At 35.9% G+C, this 23,309-nt stretch overlaps 1 protein-coding gene across 3 annotated transcripts in view; it reads right to left on the reverse strand.

Annotated features, from left to right (window-relative positions):
- Positions 1-23,309, reverse strand: part of TINAG (tubulointerstitial nephritis antigen) — a 98,833-nt gene that overhangs the window by 33,127 nt on the left and 42,397 nt on the right. For all 3 annotated transcript variants that reach the window (XM_043450856.1, XM_043450858.1, XM_043450857.1), the window contains exons 7-9: positions 21,150-21,330; positions 19,339-19,384; positions 15,824-15,947 (exon numbers count right to left, since the gene is read on the reverse strand). In XM_043450856.1, coding sequence (XP_043306791.1) covers positions 15,824-15,947; positions 19,339-19,384; positions 21,150-21,330 — 351 coding nt within the window. The remainder of the gene's footprint in view (positions 1-15,823; positions 15,948-19,338; positions 19,385-21,149; positions 21,331-23,309) is intronic.

The raw sequence follows: 23,309 nt of genomic DNA on the forward strand, positions 1-23,309 counted from the left end.
CTGGAGTGGGTAGCCTTTCCCTTCTCCAGGGGCTCTTCCCAACCCAGGGATCACACCCAGGTCTCCCGCATTGCAGGCAGATTCTTTACCAACTAGCTGCAATGCAGGAGACCTGGGTTTGATCCCTGGGTTGGGAAGAGTCCCTAGAGAAGGGAACGGCTACCCACTCCAGTATTCAGCCTGGAGAATTCCATGGACTGTATAGTCCATGCATCATGAAGAGTCGGACACGACACCACTGAGCGACTTTCAGTTCACTTCACTCCAGGCAGCTAAGACCCCGCATACTTCACAGCAAAGCACCAAGGCATAAACAACAGAAGCAGCAACATAACAGATTCAATACAGACTATAAAAATGGTCTACATTAAAAAGAAAACTTTAAAACTTAAAAAAAAAGTTGTTGAATTATGTATCTGATTACAAGTATGGCCCAATCTATCCCCACTGTTGATATTATTACTAATAACAGTAAACATTTATTGAATGTTCCCATATATCCAGCATATGAGTACTGTGCTTGCATGATCCCATTTATTCCTCACAAACATCCTTTTATCCCAGCTTACAAAAGAATAAACATTTAAGTAAATTAGAGCAATAGCTTTGATATAGATTCTGTAATGTCAGTCCAGTGGTTTACTAAACAAGATTAGTATTGAACTGGTGTCAGCTGAATATTGGGTCTGCAACTAACCAGCATGTAATCTCTGGAAAATCTCTATTACTATGCCCTCTTTTTTTATATTAGGTTATTGGGAAGATAAAATCCAGGGTCCTTTACAGATCTTAGATGGATAAAATATTTTAAGTTTGAAAAAGTAGCAAATTATCTAATCAATTTAATCAAATTATCATTTTAATACTTCTTTTATTTGTAATACTATTTACAATTGGAATATTTCAACACAGTAATAAAAGTAAAATAAAATAACAATTTAGCAGTCAAATAACCTCATCTTTAAAAATTATGTTTAAGAAAGATATAAAAAGCTTAGGGTATAGTGAAGAGAAAAAAACTTTTATAAAAAAGAAAATCTTTAAAACATAGCATTTCTCTAAAGAAAAATAAATGCAAGGGACTTAATAGCCTTTAAAGTAAGAAAGTTTATGTTATCTTAATTATAAATAAAACATACAAGTTCCAATTTAAGTTGCTCTGAGTATTTTGTTTGTTTTATTATTAGATAAATATTGAAAAATGAGAGCAAGACAGCAATTTGAAACAATCTGATAGTAAAATAAAGCTGCCGGAAACTTTAGCATGAACAATAGCGTGTCTTTTGAACAGAATACCCCAGAGTCAAACCATAATAAATTTATATAATAACTTAATAAGCTATAAAAAAATGCATCTCAAAGGGTAAAGAAGGAATGCATTATTTATTATGTGGCCTTGTTGCTTTTAGTTCAGAGTTTAGAGAAAAAAATTAGATCATCACCACACATCATTCACCCAAATATCTTCCAGGTAGATCTTTGACTTAATTACCTTAGAAATAGAAGTTTGAAAATCTAGAATAAAAGTTAAAGCCTTGTCCAGGTCAAAGTCATTAAAAGTAAATTTATGAAGCCAGAAATAAACTGGAGTTTAGTCAATAGTATAAAAAAGTCAGTGTTCCCAATACATTATGAGCTCAGATCCATCAAGATTTTAAAATTGAAGTCTCTGCTAGAAAAATGAATAAAGGACAAGAATGCTAGTGACTTTTATTCTAGGGTCACTTCCTACTCTAGTCCTCACCTGCACACTTTTTGGTGAAGATTGCCCCCAACCCCAGGCTTTCAAGCACTTTGACTCCATCCATTTCAAAACCACTTACATTTCAATGCAATTCCATTATACGGGTTCTTTGTTTGTTTCAGTTGCTGGAGATCAGTCAAAATGGTGGAGTAGAAATACCCTGAGCTCACCTCCCCTCACACCGTGTGTTTACAGGGCTGTCTGCACTACCGGAGTGGAAATAGTTGAAGACCAGGCTAACACATGAACAATACTTCCCAGAGCTCAGGTCTGCCACAATGTGTCAGGGAAAGAAAGATTCTTTTTCTGTTTTGAATGTTATTCAATTTGTCTGCTTGCTTTATAGCAGAAACTGAACAGTGGATCTTGTTTATTGAAATCCCATTTCTATTCTTTGGTGACAATTTCTGCTCTCAGATACACCTACATCTCAAAGTAGAATGACCCAGAAATAGGCTGAGCTGAGTTAAACTGAACATCACAGAATAAGGGGAGCAGAAAAACCACCTGGGCACTTGGAACTTTCACTGAAAACCAAACAATGTTGCTGCGAAGACATACAAATTCCTGCAGTTGATGGGAGGACAGGGAGGCAAACCCAGAGATGCTGAAGCACTCAGACCAGGTGAGGCCCCCGAACAGGTAAGTTAATCATCATTAAAAGACAAATGCTCCAGGATTAGGCTACCTTCTAGTCTCAGTTGTCACTAGATTCCCCCTTGCTCTACTCGCTACCTAGTCAATACTTCCAGTGTCTTAAGTGGATCATATTCTCTCTTACTATGAGATTGGCCATTTTCTGCTCACTTTTCCTGAGACATGCTCTTCTCTTTCCACATAGCTTTGGTAATTCCTCTCTGCTCTACTCACCTCCACAGCAGGTGTTACTGCTTCCCTGGAGTTTTCGCTGGCCCCAGAAGTGGAGTTGTGTGCCTTCCTATATGATACCTGCCCTCACTACTCAATTTAAATTCCTATTATATTTGCATCCCCACACTTAAGACATTGTGTGTTGTTAGCACTGCTTTCTCCTCTCTCTCCCTCTCTGTCTCCCCATCTCCTTCTCTGCACCCCCTGTTTCTCTCTCCCCACCTGCTTGAATATAGGAGCAGAGCAGGATATTTTTGCTGTTTGTATTCTTAATGCCTAGCACAGTACTTGACACACATTACATACTCAAAAGAAGTTTCTTGCTGAAAAATGAGGAAAAAGACTTTACGTATAGATTAAAGGTGTGTGATCAAAGCAAGGGAGAATATAATTTTATATAGGAAAAAAGGATACATCTATTTTTACCCTAATGGAAATTTTTTGTAAAAGAAGAAATAGAACAGTTCCTTGAGAAAACCTATGTGGTAAATATACAATGAGTAAATCTTGACACTGGACCTTCCTTGATAGATAGATAATAGATAGGAAAGAAAGACAGATATAGACAAATATAGTTAACATTTATATATAACCATAGTATTGTTAAAATAGATATTTTGAAGAACCTAAAGTTTTCTGAAACATTTTCAGGCTCTTATTTCTAGTAAAGTGGAATGATAATTCCATCTCATAAGGCTTTTTGAACAGAGGACTGTGCGACAGTGCTGCTCCAGCAATTATAAATATAGTTGGTATATTCATTAAATGCATTTATTAATTGGTGTAATCTTGCAGAGCAGTAATTCTTAGAATTTACCAAGAAGATTCTCTAAAAGCAGAACACATAACCACTGAAGGGGCATCTCCTAATGCAGATCAAGTCAGCTCTCCACAACCTGGAGTTTGTGTTTCTGTTTTCCTTTTTTTTTAAGTTTATGCAAATTTGGAATTCTACTTGAAGATATACCTCTATTTGTTCTGATATTATAATGTTACTGTCAAAACTTTTATACTTCCCTGCTGACTCCAGCTGGGTAGAGTGACATCAATGCGCTTTAGCCAAACAGACATGAATGGACTAGAAAGGTCATTTCTGAGTCAAGGCTTTAAAAGAAATGAATTTAAAAAGTCCTCCTCATGCTCTTCTTATTTTCCAGATGCAGAATAAAATAAAAACATGTGACCTTAAAAGATGGCAGAGCAACAACGTAGAAAAAGCTTGGGTGCCTGAAACCACATAGGGGAAAGTCACCCCAAATCTAAGACCTCTGATCTTGAACTATTAAATGAATAATATATTTCTATAAAAATGTATTTGAATTATCAAGTATTTTGAGTCTATTTATTGCAGCAGCTACTGTTATTCAAAGCAGTGCGCCCTCTAGTCCCCCTCCCAAAAAGAAAGAACTAAGTACTTTGCCATTAAAGATACCCCAAGACCCAAACTCAATGTTTTTGTGCTGCCTATACTTAATTATCACATGTTTATTTTCATTTTCTAAGTAAAGTGTTCATTGATCTGCCTTAGACTTCGCCATTCATTAAAGACCTCTAATTAAAACATCTGCTCAGAATGTAACAATTTGCCAGGGGTTAAACATAATATAGCATGAAATTTCAGGTTTACCATTCAGTTATTATTCAGAAAGGAAGAAGGGGAAAAAAATGAGTGGGGAAAAACAAGTGGTGGCCCTAATAACACTACATAAAAAAAGGTGCAGGTGCACTTAATAGTGATTTGTGTTCCTGGAATCCTTTCTCTTTGTATGTTTAGAAAATATGAGGAAATTATATTAGAAACTTAACTCTGAAGCATTATTTTTACTTTTTAATGAAATATAGTTGATTTTATAATGTTGTCTTAGTAAAATGAATTATATATATACACATATTTTATTTTCTTACATTCTCTTTCATTGTAAGTTATTACAAGGTGAAGCATAGCCTCTTTCATAGCCTCTTTGGGGTAACTTTCTTTAAATGGATAGATGAATAGATAAATAAATATATAAGATAGATCGGCAGAAATCAAGTGTTTAGGACCTAAAAGATACTAAGTATTCCAAGATAATTAGGTGCTAACATATAAAATTATGACTTAGTCATTCTACCATGATGTTCATAATCTGTAAAATATTAACTCATTATTACACAATTACTTTCTTCTCATAAACAATAAAAATAAAACATTAAAGCTCTAAAAGGTAAGAAAAATAAGTTACAGAATCATAAAAATCACAGAGATTAGAATCATCATGATCTCTAGTCCAATGATTTGTCTATTTTCTTTGAATCCATCAACTCTTTCTTAATCAGACTGATTAAGTTTTCTGCCATCTTACTCATATCCTAAACCCCTTGCTTTTCCAATGCTTCATTGCATCCATATGGAGAACTGTCAGTCTTAAATGAACTCATTTCTCTTTGCATCCACCAAAGTGCTGATTACAGCCGCAGAGATCATATATATGAGGGCAGAAGGTACCATCAGCAATATGAGGCAATTCCTATTGATTCCTGGGGCAACTCCCTCACCTAGATATCCAGAGGACCACTGCAAACCACCTCTATCCTCAAATTTCTGATCATTCATCCTCCCACCACCTCCTCCCTCTACAGATAACCTCGCCTCCTAATTCCTGGAGGTTAGGAAAAGAAAAGCAATCTGATAGGAATTTTCCTCAACTGACCACTACCTTTCATGTCAGAAGTTTCGTTTAACCTTCTTTATTCCTCCTCTGTTGATATAATAGACTTGCCACTCAGTCTTTCTCTAAGACAGATGTCTTCACATACTCTGGATCCCAAGCTTAACAGTTTTCCAGTTTTCTCCAGATCTTACAATAACCACTTTTTAAAACATCTTCACTGGTTTCCACTCTTTCTTTGCAGGCTCATCATTTTCTAGCCAGTTATGAATATTAACTTTTTCCCATGCCTTAGCCTCAGTCTGTCTTCCTTTTTTTTTGCTTTCCTTATTCTGTTCAGTACCATTCATCTTCAACCCTTGCCTCTACTATGACCTTGAGATCCGTATATCTACCTGTCTTCTCTGACATCTATCTGCATTTTTATGTCTCAAAGACATCTTGAAGTCACCAAGCCCAGTAGTGAACACCACATCTCCATTTTATCATCCATTTCAATATTAAATCCACATCCCATCTTCCAGCTTTTCTCTTGAAATCTTTTTTGACTCACCCTTATTTTCTCAACTCTTCCACCATCTAAGTCCAGAACATTATCTTTTATCACCATTTGCCTTTTATATCACATTCTTTATATTTATTGCTTTAACAAAGCAATATTTTTTAACAATACAAAGATCATACCACTTTCATATTTAAATCTTCAATGACTTCCCTTTGCTCTTAAGATCCTTAATGGAATACTTAATATCTTTGACTAAATTCTCCACACTAGCCTACAAGTCCTTGCCTTCCAAAATTCAGCAAACACAACTTTCTTTGTGTTCGTGTACTACTTTGTATCCTGACCACAAGGACTTCACACAAACTAGTCCCTTTGCCTGCTACTAAACAACTCATAAATCTTATCTCCTACTTTTCTTCCTCAAGTGTCTTTCTCAGATCTTCAAGTCTAGATCGGGTATTATAATAAATGTTATCACTTTCCACCCTGCCTTTGTTAAATATATCAAAACTTCCCATTTTTGAGTGTTTTTGGTTAATATATAGTTGCACTGCGAGGGCAAAGGCTGTGTGTTTATGTTTTTGTTTTCATTTTTCTCTTCACACCTGATACCTAGCACAACATGATGAAGAAGATGGGCTTTCTTTTAGTGTTTGTTGAATATGTAGAAAAGAGAAACGACTCATTCTGTGTCCAATTTTAAGTAACATTCTGGATTTGCATCAAGCTTACAGAAATCTCTGACTTGGATTTTCAATAATTTACTCAAACCAAATGCCTTCACAGTCATTTTTTGGAAATATGCCCAATTTCTATCACTTTGCAACATTTTAATGTATTTGGGGCTGTGACTCGATGGACATGAGTTTGAGTAAACTCCAGGAGTGGGTGATGGACAGGGAGGCCTGGCATGCTGTGATTCATGGGGTCGCAAAGAGTTGGACACGACTGAGTGACTGAACTGAACTGAACTGAATTTAATTTAAAAAACTGCAATCCTCATTCACAATCTACTTGAAACATCTTTGTTATTTTTTCATGTTTTTCTTGAACTTCTCAGTGTTTGCTTTCCTTTTGGCCTCCACCTTCCAATTATTTGCCTTTTCTCTCTCTCTCTCAGTCAATTTTTATATGTTAAAATTTTGATACTTTTGACCCCAGACACACAAACATACCAACTTTAGCATAAAAATTCTGGTCTTTCATAAACACAATTGTATTTCCCTAACAGCCATACATCAACTCATAGAATATAAACTTGATGAAGACCCTGTGTCTATTTTGTTTCCTGATATATCCCTAGCTTCTTAACAACACATCTGGAACATAGAAGTACTCAATAAAATATTTGCTGAATAAATAAACTTTCACATAAAGCATTATTGAACCATGGCAAAAATATGTAACAGAGAGATTATTCCTCAATAAAATCCTGTCCCACAAGCAGGGATGACAATGACTTATCCACATAATTTCCCGTAACTTTCTAAAATATTTAGCTGCTACATTTTTTTTCATTTGAGTTCTAGTGGTAATTCCTGGAATCATATGCAAAAGTGAATGCCTTTAAGGTACTACTTTATACTTCCAAATGAGAGTTTAAAGAAAGTTCATAAGTTTTGGTGGACAAAGACACAGGATGAGCTGTCTCTCATATAGAGGACCATAACATAGAGACCACTGGCCACAATGAAAATCTTAATTATCATATTCTTCATTGTGTGATACACTTTCACCCTACATTTTAACATCTCTAAATTGAAATCCATCTAATAATCAATGGAGTTGCTTAGTTTAATTAGTAACATTTCATTCTTATTATTATTATTGGCATATAAAATAAGCCATGTTTCAAAATATCTGGCCTTTTTAATTCAATTAAGTCCTTTCATGACCATAGTATCCAAAGCAGAGGTTTTGGTAAGAAAAGAGAGAAGAGTAAACTAAAATGGTGAGGCATGAAGCAGACAAGAAGATCTAGGAGGAAATAAACACTAACCAGAAGAGGATTACCACAAGGGCTGTGAGGATGTCTATTACTGTGCTTCAGAGTACTTTTGAAAATGCGGGTCCCTATATGAAATCTGTCAGCCAGACAAAGCTTCCTAATGGAGCAGTGGCTGTGAGGAGACAGAGCACCCCAGCTATAACAATGAACACAAAACATCTTCTGAACACTGGCAGAGGACCCCAGACATCCAGAAAGGCAAACCAACATCCTTGGAACGAGTCCATGAATCTCTCTGGGTGTTCTTGGCTGTTGAGAGCCATTCACCATTAATCTAGAGGCTTTGTCTTCTGTGCTATGTCACCTGAGAAGTCTCGATGCTACTGTAAGGAGTCAGGTCTGAACCCCAAAGGCAGGAGACTTAAATCTAGGCCTTTGGACCTTCAGAGAACTCCTCACCACATGGAACATTAATAGACAAGAGCCCACCCAAAGGCCCCCAACTCAGCACAGACCGAGTACCACCCCAGAGCCAGCAAGCTCCAGTTTGGGATGCCCCATACCAATCCTTCAGCAAAACAGGAGCGCAACTCTGCACATCAACAGGCAGTCTGCCCAAATCCATACTGAACTCACAGATACCCCAAAACACACTAGTGGACACAGCACAGCCCTCCAGAGAGACAAGATCCAGCTCCATCCACCAGAACACAGGCACAAGTCTCCCCACCCAGGAAACCATCACAAGACACTGGTCCCAACCTACCCATGGGGGACCGACTCCACAATTAAGAGGAACTGCAACCTCCCAGCCTGCAGAAAGGAGACCCCAAACTCAATACATTAAACAAAATTAAAAGACAGAGAAATATGCAGCAGATGAAGGAACACAGTACAAAGCTACAAGACAAAACAGGCGAGGAGGAAATAGGTAGTCCACCTGAAAGAGAATTCAGAATAATGATAGAAAGATGATTTAAAATCTTGAAAGCACAATGGAGGCACGGATAAGTAGACTGGAGGCAAGTCCAAGAAGATGCAAGAAATGTCTAACAAGGACCTAGAAGAATTAAAAAATAATCAACAATGAACAATGCAATAACTGAGCATAAAAATATACTGGAGGGAACCAACAGTAGAGAAACTGAGGCAGAAGAATGGATAAGTGAGCTGGAAGTTAGAATGGTGGAAATAACTGAAGCAGAGTAGAAAAAATAATAAAAAGAAATGAGGACAGCCTCAGAGACCTTTGGAACAACATTAAGCATTCCAACATTCAAAGCATAGGTGTCCTAGAAGAAGAAGACAAAAGGAAAGGGCATTAGAAAATATTTGAAGAGATTATAATTGAAAATTTCCCTGAAATGGGAAAGGAAATAGCCATCCAAGTTCAGGAAGCCCAGAGAGTCCCATACAGGATAAATCCAAGGAGAAACGCTAAGACACATATTAATCAAACTAATGAAAACTGAACGCAAGAACAAATATTAAAAGCAGCAAGGGAAGAGCAACAAATGACATACAAGAGGACCACCATAAGGCCAACAGCTGACCTTCAACAGAAACTGTGCAGGCCCGAAGGGAATGGCAAGATATATGTAAAGTGATGAAAGGGGAAAAACTACAACCAAGATTATTTTATTCAGCAGGGATCTCATTCAGGTTTGAAGGAGAAACCAAAAGCTTTAAAGACAAAAAAATTAAGAGACTTCAGCACCACCAAACCAGTTCTTCAATAAATGCTAAAGGAACTTCTCTAGACAAGAAACATAAAAAGAAAAGGCCTATAAAAACAAATCCAAAAACAATAAAGTAAACAGTAATAGGATGAAACTTATCAATAATTACTTTAAATGTAAATGGGCTAAATGTTCCAACCAAAAGACACAGATTGGCTAAATGGATACAAAAAGAAGACCCCTATGTATGCTGTCTAAAAGAGACCCACCTGAGACCTAAGGAGACATACAGACAGACAGTAAGGGGCTGGAAAAAGATATACCATGCAAATGGAAATCAAAAGAAAGCATGAGTAGCAATACTCATATCAGAAAAAATAGACTTTAAAATAAAGACAGTTATGAAACAAAGAAAGACACTACATAATGACCATAACATATTGTTAGCCAGACTCATCAGGAAAAAAAGGGAGAAGGCTCAAGTTAATAAAATTAGAAGTGAAAAAAGAGGCGTTATAACAGACAACACAGAAATACAAAAAATCGTAATATCCTACTATAAGCAACTATATCCCAATAATATGGACAACCTAGAAAAAAACCATCAAATTCTTAGAAAAGTATAGCCTTCCAAAACTGAACCAAGACAAAATAGAAAATATGAATAGGCCAGTTACAGACACAGAAATCAAAACTATAATAAAAAAAAAATCTTCCAGTAAACAAACACCCGGAGACAGATGCCTTCAAAAGTGAATTCCAACAAAAGTTTAAAGAGCTAACACCTATCCTGCTCAAACTCTTCCAGAAAACTGCAGAGGAAAGGAAACTCTCAAACTCACTCGATGAGACCAGCAGCATGCTAATACCAAAACCAGACAAATATGCCACAAGAAAAGAAAATTATAGGCCAATATCACTGATGAACATAGATGCAAAAATTTTCAACAAAATTCTAGCAAACAGAATTCAACAGCACATTAAAAAGATTGAAAGGTTGTTGCTGAACGATAAGATGCCGGGGTTCTTGGCCTCTGGAGGAGACGAATTCAATCCAGGGCCAGAGACAAGGCTGGATCGCTCAGAGCTTTTGTGTAATAAAGTTTTATTAAAGTATAAAGGAGGTAGAGAAAGCTTCTGACATAGGCATCAGAAGGGGGCAGAAGGAGTACCCCACTCCGAGTCTTTAGCTGTAAGTTATACAGTCACTCACAGTCTGTTAATGAAAAGAAAGGAATGTCTTAGAATTTAGAATGGCACCAGATAATTCATCTGGCCATAAAACAATTGACTTGAATCTTGTAGAAGGGCAGATTACCAAACAAATAGTTTCATTTGCATAGATTAGGGGAACAATATCTGAGTAAGTTAGGCCATTTGGCAGAACTTAGAGTCTGGGGTAAATTAACATATCTTAAGACAAACATTTCCATAAAAAAGAAATGTATTGGTTAACTCAAGCTTTGAGAATAGTTAGCTTCAGGTGAAACCAGGTGTCATGGCAACACAGCATTTTAGGAGAAACCTCCTTTTAAATTTGTATAGAGAAGAAAAAAATATATTGCTGGTTTGTTTCCTCCTGCCGCTTAAGAGAGATAAAAATGTCTGGGACTTGCAGCCTATTTCCTCCGTTTGGAGACCCCTGGCTTTCCTGCCTGTTACCCTCTCAAGATCATGAATCATTACCAAGTGGGCTTTATCCCAAGGATATAAGGATTCTTCAATATCCGCAAACCAATCGATGTGAGACACCATATTAACAAGCTGAAAGATAAAAACCCTATGATTATCTCAATAGATGCAGAGAAACCTTTTGACAAAATTCAATACCAATCTATGATAAAACTCTCCAGAAAGTAGGACCAGAAATGACCTACCTCAACATAATAAAGACTATATATGACAAATTCACAGCAAATATTTTTCTCAATGATGAAAAATTGAAAACATTTCTTCTAAAATCAAGAACAAGACCAGGGTGCCCACTCTTGCCACTCATTCAGCATAGTTTTGGCAGTCCTAGACACAGCAATCAGAGAAGAAAAAGAAACAAAAGGAACCCAGATTGGAAAAGAAGTAAAACGCTCACTGTTTGCAGATGACATAATTCTTTACAAAGAAAACTCTAAAGATGTCACCAGAAAATTATTAACAGTAACCAATGAAAATAGCAAAGTCAAAGGATGCAAAGTTAATACACAGAAATCATTTGCACTCTTATACACTAACAATGAAATATCAGAAGGAGAAATTAAGGAAACAATCCCATTCACCATTACAGGAAAAAGAATAAAACACCTAGTAATAAACCTACCGAAAGAGACAAAGCAGAGACATCAGTTTGCCAACAAAAGTCTGTATAGTCAAAGATATGGTTTTTCTGGTGGTCAGGTACCAATGTGAGAGTTGGACCATAGAGAAGACTGAGTGGCAAAGGATTGATAGGCAATTCCTGTCAAACTATCAATGATATTTTTCACAGAATTAGAACAAACAATTTTATAATTTGCATGGAAACACAAAACACCCCAAATAGCCAAAGCAATCTTGAGAAAGAAGAATGGAGCTGGAGAAATCAATCTTCCTGACATCAGACTATACTACAAAGTGACAGTCATCAAGGCAGTATCATACTGTCACAAAAAAAGAAATACAGACCAATGGAACAAGATAGAAATCCTGGAGATAAACCCATGCACCTATGGGGACCTTGTCTTTGATGGAGGCAAGAAAATACAGTGGAGAAAAGACAGTATCTTCAATAATTGGTACTGGGAAAGTTGAGGAACTACATGTAAACTACATGTAAATTGCATGCAAAAAATTAAAACACCTCATGACACCATACACAAAAATAAACTCAAAATGGATTAAAGACCAAAAAATATAAAACTCTTAGAGGAAAATTTAGGCAGAACACTCTTTGACATAAATGACAGCAGATCTGTGACCCGCCTCCTAGAGTAATGGAAATAAAAGCAAAATAAGAAAATGGGACCTAATTACACTTGAAAACTTTTGCACAGTGAAGGAAACTATATGCAAGGTGAAAAGACAACTCTCAGAAAGGGAGAAAATAATAACAAATGAAGCAGTTGGCAAAGGATTAATCTCCAAAATATACAAGCTGCTCATGTGGTTCAATACTAGATAAACAAATTACCCAATCCCAAAAAGGGCAGAAAAACTAAACAGACATTTTTTCAAAGAAAATGTACAAATGGCTAATAAACACATGAAAAGATGCTCAACACTGCTCATTATTAGAGAAGTGCAAATCAAATCTACAATGAGCTATCACCTCACACCAGTCAGAATGGCCATCATCAAAAAATCCACAAACAAGAATTGCTGGAGAGGATGTGGAGAAAAGGGAACTCCCTTGCATTGCTGATAGGAATATAAATTGATACAGCCACTATGGAGATTCCTATAAAAACTAGGAATAAAACCACCATTTGACCAAGCAATACCACTTCTAGACATATACCCTTGGGAAACCCAAACTGAAAAAGACACATGTACCCCAATATTTATTGCAGCACTGTTTACAATAGCTAGGATGTGGAAGCAACCTAGATGTCCATCAACACATGAATGGATAAGAAAGCTGTGGTACATATATACAATGGAAACTACTCAGCCATGAAAACGTACATATTAGAGTCAGTTCTAATGAGGTGGATGAACCTAGAGCCTATTCTATTATACGAGTGAAGTAGGTCAGAAAGATAAAAATAACATCATTATTAATGCATATAAATGGGATCTAGAAAGATGGTGCTGACGAACCTATTTGTAAGGCAGCACTGAAGATGCAGACATAGAGAGGAGACTTATAAACAAGGGTGGGGGGAGGAGGGAGAGGGTGAGATGAATGGAGAAAGAAGCATGGAAGCGTATACACTACAGTAATGTAAAGTAGATAGCCAATGGAAATTTGCTATATGATTCAGGAACAAACTGGGGCTCCATAACTACTTAGAGGACTGGGAAAGGGCAGAAGGTGGGAGGGATGTTCAAGAGGGAGGAGACACATGTACACCTATGTCTAATTTATGTTGATGTGTGGCATAAATCAAACCAGTATTGTGAAGCAATTATCCTTCAATTTAAAAAATAACTAGAAATAAAACTGTCATATGACCCAGCAATTCCACTACTGGGCATACACCCTCAGGAAAGCATATTGAAAAAGACATCTGTACCCTGATATTCATTGCAGCACTATTTACAGTAGCTAGGAACCAAAAGCCACCTATATGTCTATCAACAGATAAATGGATAAAGAAACTGTGGTATATACACACAATGGAATATTACTCAGCTATAACAAAGTAATGCACTTGAGTCAGCTCTAATGAGACGGCTGAACCTAGAACCTATTACACAGAATGAAGTAAGTCAGAAAGAGAAAGACAAATACTGTGCATTAGCACATATACATGGAATCTAGAAAGCTGGAACTGATGGTCTTGTTTGCAGCGCAGCACGGGAGACACGGACATGAAGAGCAGACTTAGGGTCCCAGTGGGGAGGAAGGGGGTTGCAGAGAGTAATAGTAAAACAGTACATCACCATATGTAAAATAGATAGCCAGGGGGAATTTGCTATACGATGCAGGGAACCCAGGGCAGGCGCTCTGTGACAGCCTGGAGGGGTGGGATGGCGAGGAAGGTGGAAGGGAGGTTTAAGAGGGAGAGGACAGATGTTTACCTCTGGCTGATTCATGCTGCTGTGTGACAGAAACCATCACAATATTGTAAAGTAATAGTCCTCCAGTTAAAAATAAAAGGATGAGGAGCAAAGAAATTTAAGGGTTTATCTATCTACCTACTGTAAACATATAATGTATATAAATATATAATATATATGCAATATATACAATATGTATGCAGTATATATAAAATAGCATAAGTATATATTTGTAAATATATATATTTTATAATGCTATCATATGGAAATACACAACTTTTATCACCTTATACTGGAATCACTTGTAAATGTCTCTACTTTATTCCCTAAACTCCTTAAGAATAGGACTACGTATTAATCTTCCTTGTATTCCTCAGTGATGGGCATTTGATAGTTTAAATTCATTAAGTACAAGTGAGTTAAATCTAATAGCTTTGTGTTTGACAAATTCATAGCAAATAGGATTTGATGCAATAAATTTGTAAGGTATTTCATAGAAGTACACTAAGCTCTCTGATAAGGAACATTAACTTACTTGGGTTATTTGATTACTCTCTAATTCACTGATGCATTAATTTTCCGAATACAGTAATTACCAAATCAGACATTACTAATAGAGAAATGAATAAAAATCTACTGCCTCAGGGCATTTAACAATGCCCAAGGGCCCTAACATATTTCTGAAAAATAAATAAAATCTCCAAAAGTTATTTGTTCACTAGAAGAATTAGCCTTGCTAATTGTCACACAGATGAGATAAATTTTGAAATGTCTCAACCTTTTAGGAGTTTATTATAAAAGTGAACACATTACTTCAACTGACACACTCAACATGGAAAATACACAAACAGTGCAGAGTGATTAAATAGAAACACATTCATATTGTTCAACCCCAGCATGAACAAATTTAGGAGCACAATGAAGAGAACCTGACCAGCATGGCAGGAGAGAGATGATAAAGGATCAGTTCTAATCAGTCAAGAAAGATTCCACGTCAAGGTTGCCATTTCCAGAGTTCTCTGAATAATAAGAAAGATCATTTCAATCACCCAGTGTACGGGAAAAATTTTTCCAAATCATGACTGTTACTAGGGGACACGAAAACTGACAATGAAACACACATAGGAAGGAGATTTAGAAGAAACAGGGCTTTCAAACTGAAGGGAAATGGAACTCCAGCAGCACTGAACTCCCAGCTCCAGTAGCAGGGTAAAGGAATTTTTTACTCCATTTGCCTTTCTGAAAAGTCACTGAACAACTAAGAATGGAAAAGCAAAGTAAGACAAGTTTTCACAGTTCTCACATAGATTTAAACAAATAATTTTACATTGGATAAAAAGAGATCTTACCCTCTCTTCCTGCTTAATCTCTACCATTTGTAATTCCATCCAAAACCTTCTCCCCACATCCTAGCACACCTTGGTTTTGCACACTTTCCTTGATCACCCCATATGTAGAATTCCAATCGTCTATTTCCTTGCCCTTAGAACAGATTCTTAGGATGGATTCCCAAGTAACTGAGAGACTTGCTTTGGTACCTTTCCTAAAATAATGAGTTAATTTTTTACTGGACTTTAAAATAATGACTAAATAATGTCAAGGTTTTACAATTTTTAATTTGTATGAGAATCTCTCATACCAAGAGGAATTCTGGCACCTAAATGCACCACATGATCTATTTTCAATTTTATTTTCAGGAAGTATTAAATGAAGATTTTTGAGAAATCACCTTACCCAGTGAGTTTGACTGCATGTGTCCGAAACTTTCGGTATTTTTCTGAGTCTTCATTTGTGCTGGTAATGTGTCTATATATCCCTGTCTTATAATTGAAGAAATCCTCATGAACTTGCATTATAGCTAAAATAAAATCCAACAGGATAAATGACATGATTTTAAATCATTATATTTAAAAAAAAAAAAAACCTTCAGAAATTCTTACAGAACAGTCAACAATTACCAGGGGTAGAATCTAAAAAGGAATTTTGCAGTTCAGCTTAATTTTCTTTTCTACTTAATCGATTGACATATTTTCTAGTTCTCTTATAAAAGTAACTTTTAGCTACTTAGAATATTACTTAAGGTCACATTATACATTTAGAACTCGATCTATTTTTAATTGACAGAAGCAGTATTATCAGGAGCTGAACCTTTGCAGGAAACCCACTACACTCACTGGTGATCACTATTTCTCCATTAACCGTGGGCTTCTCCACCAGTCCTTTAAAATTCCAATTAAGCTATCAGTGAAGAGTGAACCTAATAAACAGGATTTAAAGTAATTGTCCTTCCTCCTTAGAAGTAAATACAAAAGTTTCCTTGGTGAGTTTGAATAAAAAGTAAACCCTTAGCAAAAAGATAGTCTGACAAGATTGCATCCCTCCAGCTCTGGGGAGCTAAGCCAATAGTGTATTATTCAGAAAGGAAGAGCTTATACTCTTTAGAAGGAAGAGCTTATATTTTATCAAACTCTCCTTTCTTCCCTCACCTAGATTATTTCTTTTTCTTTCCTGTATTGTGGCTGTTTTATTGAGAGGCTTGAACAATTTATGGTGAATACTTTAAACTTCTCCTCTAGAAGACATGAATTGAAAGCATTTTTATTTGGGCTAGTTACATATACCTTGACAACTATGCACAATGCTTGTCTTAGTTTGATGTGAATTTTAAATAAAATAAGAAATAAAGCCACTAACATTTGATAGATCCTAAAATGAAGCTTCTCCTCCAAAGTCAAGTATTACTTTTGATTTCTACTTTTTGTTTCATTTTTTAATGTTGCATGCCTTTTCTGATGGTGTTCAAATATTCATAAAAGAGATGAAATCTTCTTTTTTTACTTAAACACACCTTTCCATAGGATGTTAAGAATTTATATAACTGTACTCTATGCAGCTCTTTGCTTTTGTCCTCTTTCCCGCACCTAAACTTCTTTCAATTCTACAGATTTTAGAAGAATGCACACAGTACTATTTATTCACCATTCTATCACATTTTGCATTCTTTTGTAAGGCAGAGGGGGAAAATTTGTACATTAGCACTGGCAACAACATGCAGACAGCCATGTTGCATCTACAGCAAGACGAGGCAACCAGCATTTATAACTGTGAAGATATTGCTATTGGCAATCTCTTCCACAGAGCTACTGACTTAGCATTCATAGCACCATGAATAAAAAGTACTCTTCAATGCAGAAAAATACCCTCCCCAACTAAAGAAACATGAGTGAGATGCCATGACAATTAACTTGAAGATGGATTCTTCCTTGAGTTTCTGACACCAAACAGACCTGATGCTCTAACTACACAAGTTACCACGGTATAATTTTACTTTTGGAAAACCGCACAAACTTATTACTTTCTACCTACACACAAGGGTAGGATACTGAGCTCTGTCTTCTGCTCTTGGTTCAGGCTGGCAGGAGGAAGGTTCTCAACAAACATTGGTTCCATGGATGCTGAACGATTTGAACTTCAACTTTATTATTTTCAAATTTTACCTCTGTATTTTTGATTTAGTCTGTAAAATTCATGAATACTTAAGTACCTGACCATTAAATAAACATAAGATATTCTCAATTTGCAATCATTATGCTGCAAATTTCTTTTAACTGATTAAAAGAATGAGAGAGAAACTTTAAACAGTAATATAATTATTTAAAGACTGAAAGAGGTTTAGATAATTCGACCAAAGTCATTTAAGTAGCTAATGTCAAAATTGGAATTTCAAATTCAACCTTGACTTCAAATGCCTGGCTTCCTTCAAGTTTGTCACACAAACTCTAGTTAATGAAGGATATATTTAAATTAAACATTAATTCTCTACTGTTTTTCTAGCCTTCAAAGATTACACAACTGAAAGAAGAAAAAAAAAAAAAAACATTTCTTTTTATTCGTTTCAGGTTTTTTGTAAGGCCCCAGGATTTTAAAAATTGAATTCAGGCCATGTTCAGAATAAGCTTTGGTTTCTCAATAAATGCTAAGTGATGATAAAGATCAATAAAAGTCTTTCCAACACAATTTTAAAATCTGTAGTTCCTGTTAGCTGTTGAACCAATCAATATTGATTAGGCCGGCATTCAGAAACACAAAAATACATATAACCAATAGTTTCTTGTGTATACATCAAATGTTTTCAATTTAATTTTGGTTTGTTTAACCTAATTATTTTATTTATTTATCAATTCCACTGCATTGATAATATTAATGTATTTTTGGACTTTTCAGTATTCACAGCCTGAATTTCTATTTTAGGCCTCACTGGTTTTGTTCTTCCAAGCATTTCAAGGCAATATTTAATACTGGAAATATACACTGTGAACTTATTTTTATTCATACCATTGGTGCAAAATAAATTCCAATAGATAAGCAGAGGAACTGTGTATCAGATATAATATCTTCATATCAAATCAATGGACATTTTATAAATTAGTATATGATTTCCTTATTGATTTTAGTTTACTATCCATAACACATTTTCAAAATAGATCAAAATGGAAAGCATTTTATAAAACACAAAAATCATCCTGGCTTATTTGATTTCTTTCGAGCTTATAGGAAAAGGGAAGTGTCTACTTTGTTTCTATTGCTAAACCTTCATTTTTTTACAATCCATAATCTAATCCATTTAAACTGAAGTGAGAAGATTTTTAACACTATGTATGAGTCAAATATAACTAAACAAGCAAACAAGCCCTCAGCACTTCCTATTTGAATGTCTTTTGGGTCCATGATCACTTTGAATAGACTAAGCTGACTTTCATCCAATGTGTCATTAACATTTGTTCAACAATTCAATTTATGAATGAGTCTATCTTCTTCAAGTACAAGGGGAGCTAACGAGGCTATTAGGTGAGAATATCTCCTATAATTATATTGGTCTCACAACCATTGAATATTTAAGAATTATCTAAAAGCAAAAAAAGTCTATCAGTTATTAAGCTCTTTATATAGGAGTTAAATGCAAAGTTATTTATTAAAGGAATAAATAAGACACAATCATATTTCATCCAAGCCTACCTTGGGTGCATGCTAAGCCACTTCAAACAAGTCCGACTCTTTGCGACGCCATGGATTGTAGCCTTCCAGGCTCCTATGTCCATGGGATTCTCCAGGCAAGAATACTGGAATGGATTGCCATGCCCTCCTCCAGGGGATCTTCCCGACCCAGGGATCAAACCCACATCTCTTATATCTCCTGATTGACAGGCGGGTTCGTTACCACGAGTGCCACCTGGGAAGACCAAGCTTACCTTGAACTGGTCCATTTTGCATGATTTCTCTCATGATCTCAGTTTCCTGGAAGGAAAAATATCAGTGAGCACCATTACTGTCGTCAGAGTACACTACACCTACTGTTTGGTCTATGATGTTAGGGGTTGTACAATCAGTTTAGGAATTATGGAACCCAGTGTGTCTTGATGACTTGCAATTTACTCTTAATCATGCTTTGAAACACTTGCATGTGAATCTCCACATCGGTGAAGTTGCTAAAGACAAGACACACCATGTTTCATTGACTCTTCCCACTGGCAAGATTTTGGAACAAAGAGAAAATATAATAATTTTTATGGTCAAAAAGAAAAAATTAAATAGAACACTGTTATATCAGTGGAAAGTAGTGTCATCTCCATTCTTTGGTCCACAACAGTGATCCCAGATGATTATTTTGTAAGGTTCCTCAGTTTTAGCATACAAATATTTCTCTGTTTTCATCCACTAAAAAGTTGTAATGCAACTTTTAGGAATGACGAAGTTCATTCACATATGCACTTTGATTAGAGTACATCCCAGAAACTAGGACAGAAACAAATATTAACCCTACACCAGTCCTCAAGATATTTCCATTTCGGTGAAGTAGACAGACAATCCCATAACTAATTGCTAAGTAACATAACTATGAAATACTAAGTGACATAACTAATCATGATAAACTAAGTTTGATTATAGAGACAAGCACAAATACCATGGATGCAAACAAGAAACGGACGTTGATTCTGCCTAGAAGTCAAGAAAACTTCTCAGAGAAGATGAAGTTTTGACCTACTTACTTGACTTGGAAGTGGGTGGGATAACCACTGGTGTGAGAGGAATCATCACCCGTCTAAGTAGAAGCAAAGAGGGCCGGTACACGTGGGGAGCAGACAGCAGTCAGTTTATGAGGAACATTATGGGCAGGTCGGGGATGGGTAGGTTGGTTGGACATGAGTCCAAAAAGCAGTAGTTCAGAACCAAGTCATGAAAGATCTGTATGTTATGGTAAGAATGTTGAACTGTATTCTACAGATAATTGGAAATCACTGAAGCTTCAAACAGTCTGAAAGTGAGAATGTCTGGGTGACACTGATAAGATGCAGAAAAATTCTCCCAGGATTTTAACATGACAAACTGGAATCCAGGGGGATCTTTTTCCCACCATGACTATGTCCATTTCAAGTCTTTTGTGGAGTAAAGCAAAGGATGAATAAAATAAGCTAATACCACAAAAAAGTCAATTTTTCATTGAGGTTTGCTTATCTTTTATCTGTCAAGTATGTATCTATGTATGTGTGTATAGGCTTCCCTGGCGGCTCAGTCAGCAAAGAATCCACCTGCAATGGAGGAGGTGCAGATTCAACCCCTGGGTCAGGAAGATCCCCTGGAGAAGGAAATGGCAACCCAGTCCAGTATTCTTGCCTGGAGACTCCCATGGAAAGAGGAGCCTGGCAGGATCACAGAAGAATCCATGGGGTTGCAAAAGAGCCAGACACAACTTAGCAACTAAACCACCATTTACTTTATATACACATATATACGCGCGTGTGTGTGTTATATAATAAACATAATTATAAAACTCTATTCCCACATTTTAAAATTTAAGGCAATCATTTGCACAGCTAATATTACAAAGATTAAAAAGTATACCCAAATTGGAAGTCATTAATAAACACTTAAATAATATCAAAAATTATATCTGAAAGCATAGTATTATTTTAGAATATGCTTGTTTTTAAATAGTTTTAATAACAGCAGTATATATTTTTGAGAAAACTAACCACCAAGAAGTCCTGCAATTCAGACTTACATTGGAAGAGACCCTGTACGGAGGAGAACACTGGTAGATCCTATTGGATTTCTCGATGCTGTTGGGACATGGGGTGGTGGCATGCCGCTTCCCCCGTCCATCAGACCTACTTGCCATGGCGCAGCCATTGTTGGTTGCATTTTGGTCCTTGAAAAGTGGATAGCACGCATGCGATACCAGTCTATGAGGAATAAGCAAAGAAGTAAATGTAATACTTAGGAAATGCAGTAATGACTTATCTCCATACGATTTTACTGATTTGAATATCTATAAATTATTCTGGCTACTTACATGTAAGTTTCATGACATTGAACATAGTCGTTCAATCATAAGAACTCTTTCCCCGTCCCATTCCTATTTCTTCACTATAATTTTTTTTATGGTAAGGCATTTTATTTTAAATATAGCAGTGTGTACATGTCAATCCCAAACTCCCAATCTATCCCTCCCTCTAACCCTTGCCCTCTGGTAACCATAAATTTTTTTCTCTAAGCCTGTGAGTCTGTTTTGTTTTATAAATAAGCTTATTTGTATCAATTTTTTTAGGTTCTAAAACCTTGCTCAAATCCATTCTAATAAACACATTTATCTACCAAATAGAATTTTGTGAAGATGAAAAGCAACCATTAATAAAATACGTGGTAATATTAATAGGGGAAGGACTTCTTAAGTCTTCATCCATAACTATGATATAAAAAAGCCAAATAGATAGCCAATTTGATGCAAGACTCAGGGAACTCAAACTGGAGCTTTGTAACAACCTAGAGAGGTGGGATGGGGAGGGAAGGGGGGGTTTCAAGAGGGACGTGTGTATACCTATGGCTGATTCGTACTGATGGTTGGCAGAAACCAACACAATACTGTAAAGCAATTATCCTTCCACTAAAAATAGATGAGTTAAAAAAGCCAAATTTCATATGAAAAAGAACAGGTTTTATCATATTCAGATGGAGTATTCTGATAAATTATGTTTTAAAATTAAGCATTTTTTTACATTTTTATTGTTATAAATACTTCAATTATTATGTGCTTGTAATTCATGATCCTTTAAGAGAAATTGTATATACTATACTATAGTATTGAAGTTAATAAGGTAGAAAGTTATCAAATATATACATTATACAAATGATAAAAGAATTTTTATTTTTGATTTTGAAACTGAACATAGAAAAATACAAATTATTTGGATCCAAATCTAACACAATTCATTGAATATGGAAGCAGATGATAAGGAAAATAAAACAGTGAATTTATTTTATGGATAGTTGATGTTCAGCTGGCCATAGAATTATGGCACTAGGATTGCCTCAAGGAAATTCAATAGTGTGAAAAAAGTAAGAGAATCTGAGTAAGGAGCATGATGAAAGCTAAGCCACTTCCAAAAAAGGTACCAGTGGATTACTTAGGGATAATGAGTACTATGGATTGAGGTGTGTCATCCCAAATTTATGAGTTTAAGCTCTAATCACCAATGCAATTTAGAGATGGGACATTTGAAAGATAATTAGCTTTTATTTGTGTGTGGTAACATAACTTTATTTAAACCAGTAGTGAAAATATTCACATTCTTGAACAATATTACTAGATTGGAAGCAAACCATGATTATCAGATCATGCATGAACAAGGTAAGGTTATGTACAAAATTTTCAGAAAGAAGAAAGCATAGAGTCTATATATGTGAATTAGCACTTTCTCTCCAGAAAATTTTTCCTTATGTTAACTTTCAAATCTCCCTACAAAACTGCCCCATGTCAGTTTAGTTATTCTGTATTCATTTACTTTTCTCTACTTTTCAAACATTTGTGTGCTTTACTTTTCAACCACAGATTTATATTTCTATATACAGATAGATAGTTATATCAGTATAGACAGATAATTAGCTTTAAATGAAGTCATGAGGGTGGGACCCTCATGCTGAGATTAGTACCCTGATAAGAGGAACAGAGACGTCTCTCTGCAAGTGGGGACTCAGTAAGAAGGCAAGCCAAGAGGAGGGGTCTCACCAGAAAGTGATTTGACTTTGAGCACCTTCGTCATGAACTTAGCCTCCAGAAATAAAAACTCTGTGGTTTAGGCCAGAGTCTATGGCATTTTGGTATGTTAACCTGAGCAGACTAATACAAGGAGATTTAACTGGCTTTCAATGTTAAGTTATGTTT

Source organism: Cervus canadensis, chromosome 28 (assembly GCF_019320065.1).
Source record: "Cervus canadensis isolate Bull #8, Minnesota chromosome 28, ASM1932006v1, whole genome shotgun sequence".
NCBI classification, from domain to species: Eukaryota; Metazoa; Chordata; class Mammalia; order Artiodactyla; family Cervidae; genus Cervus; species Cervus canadensis.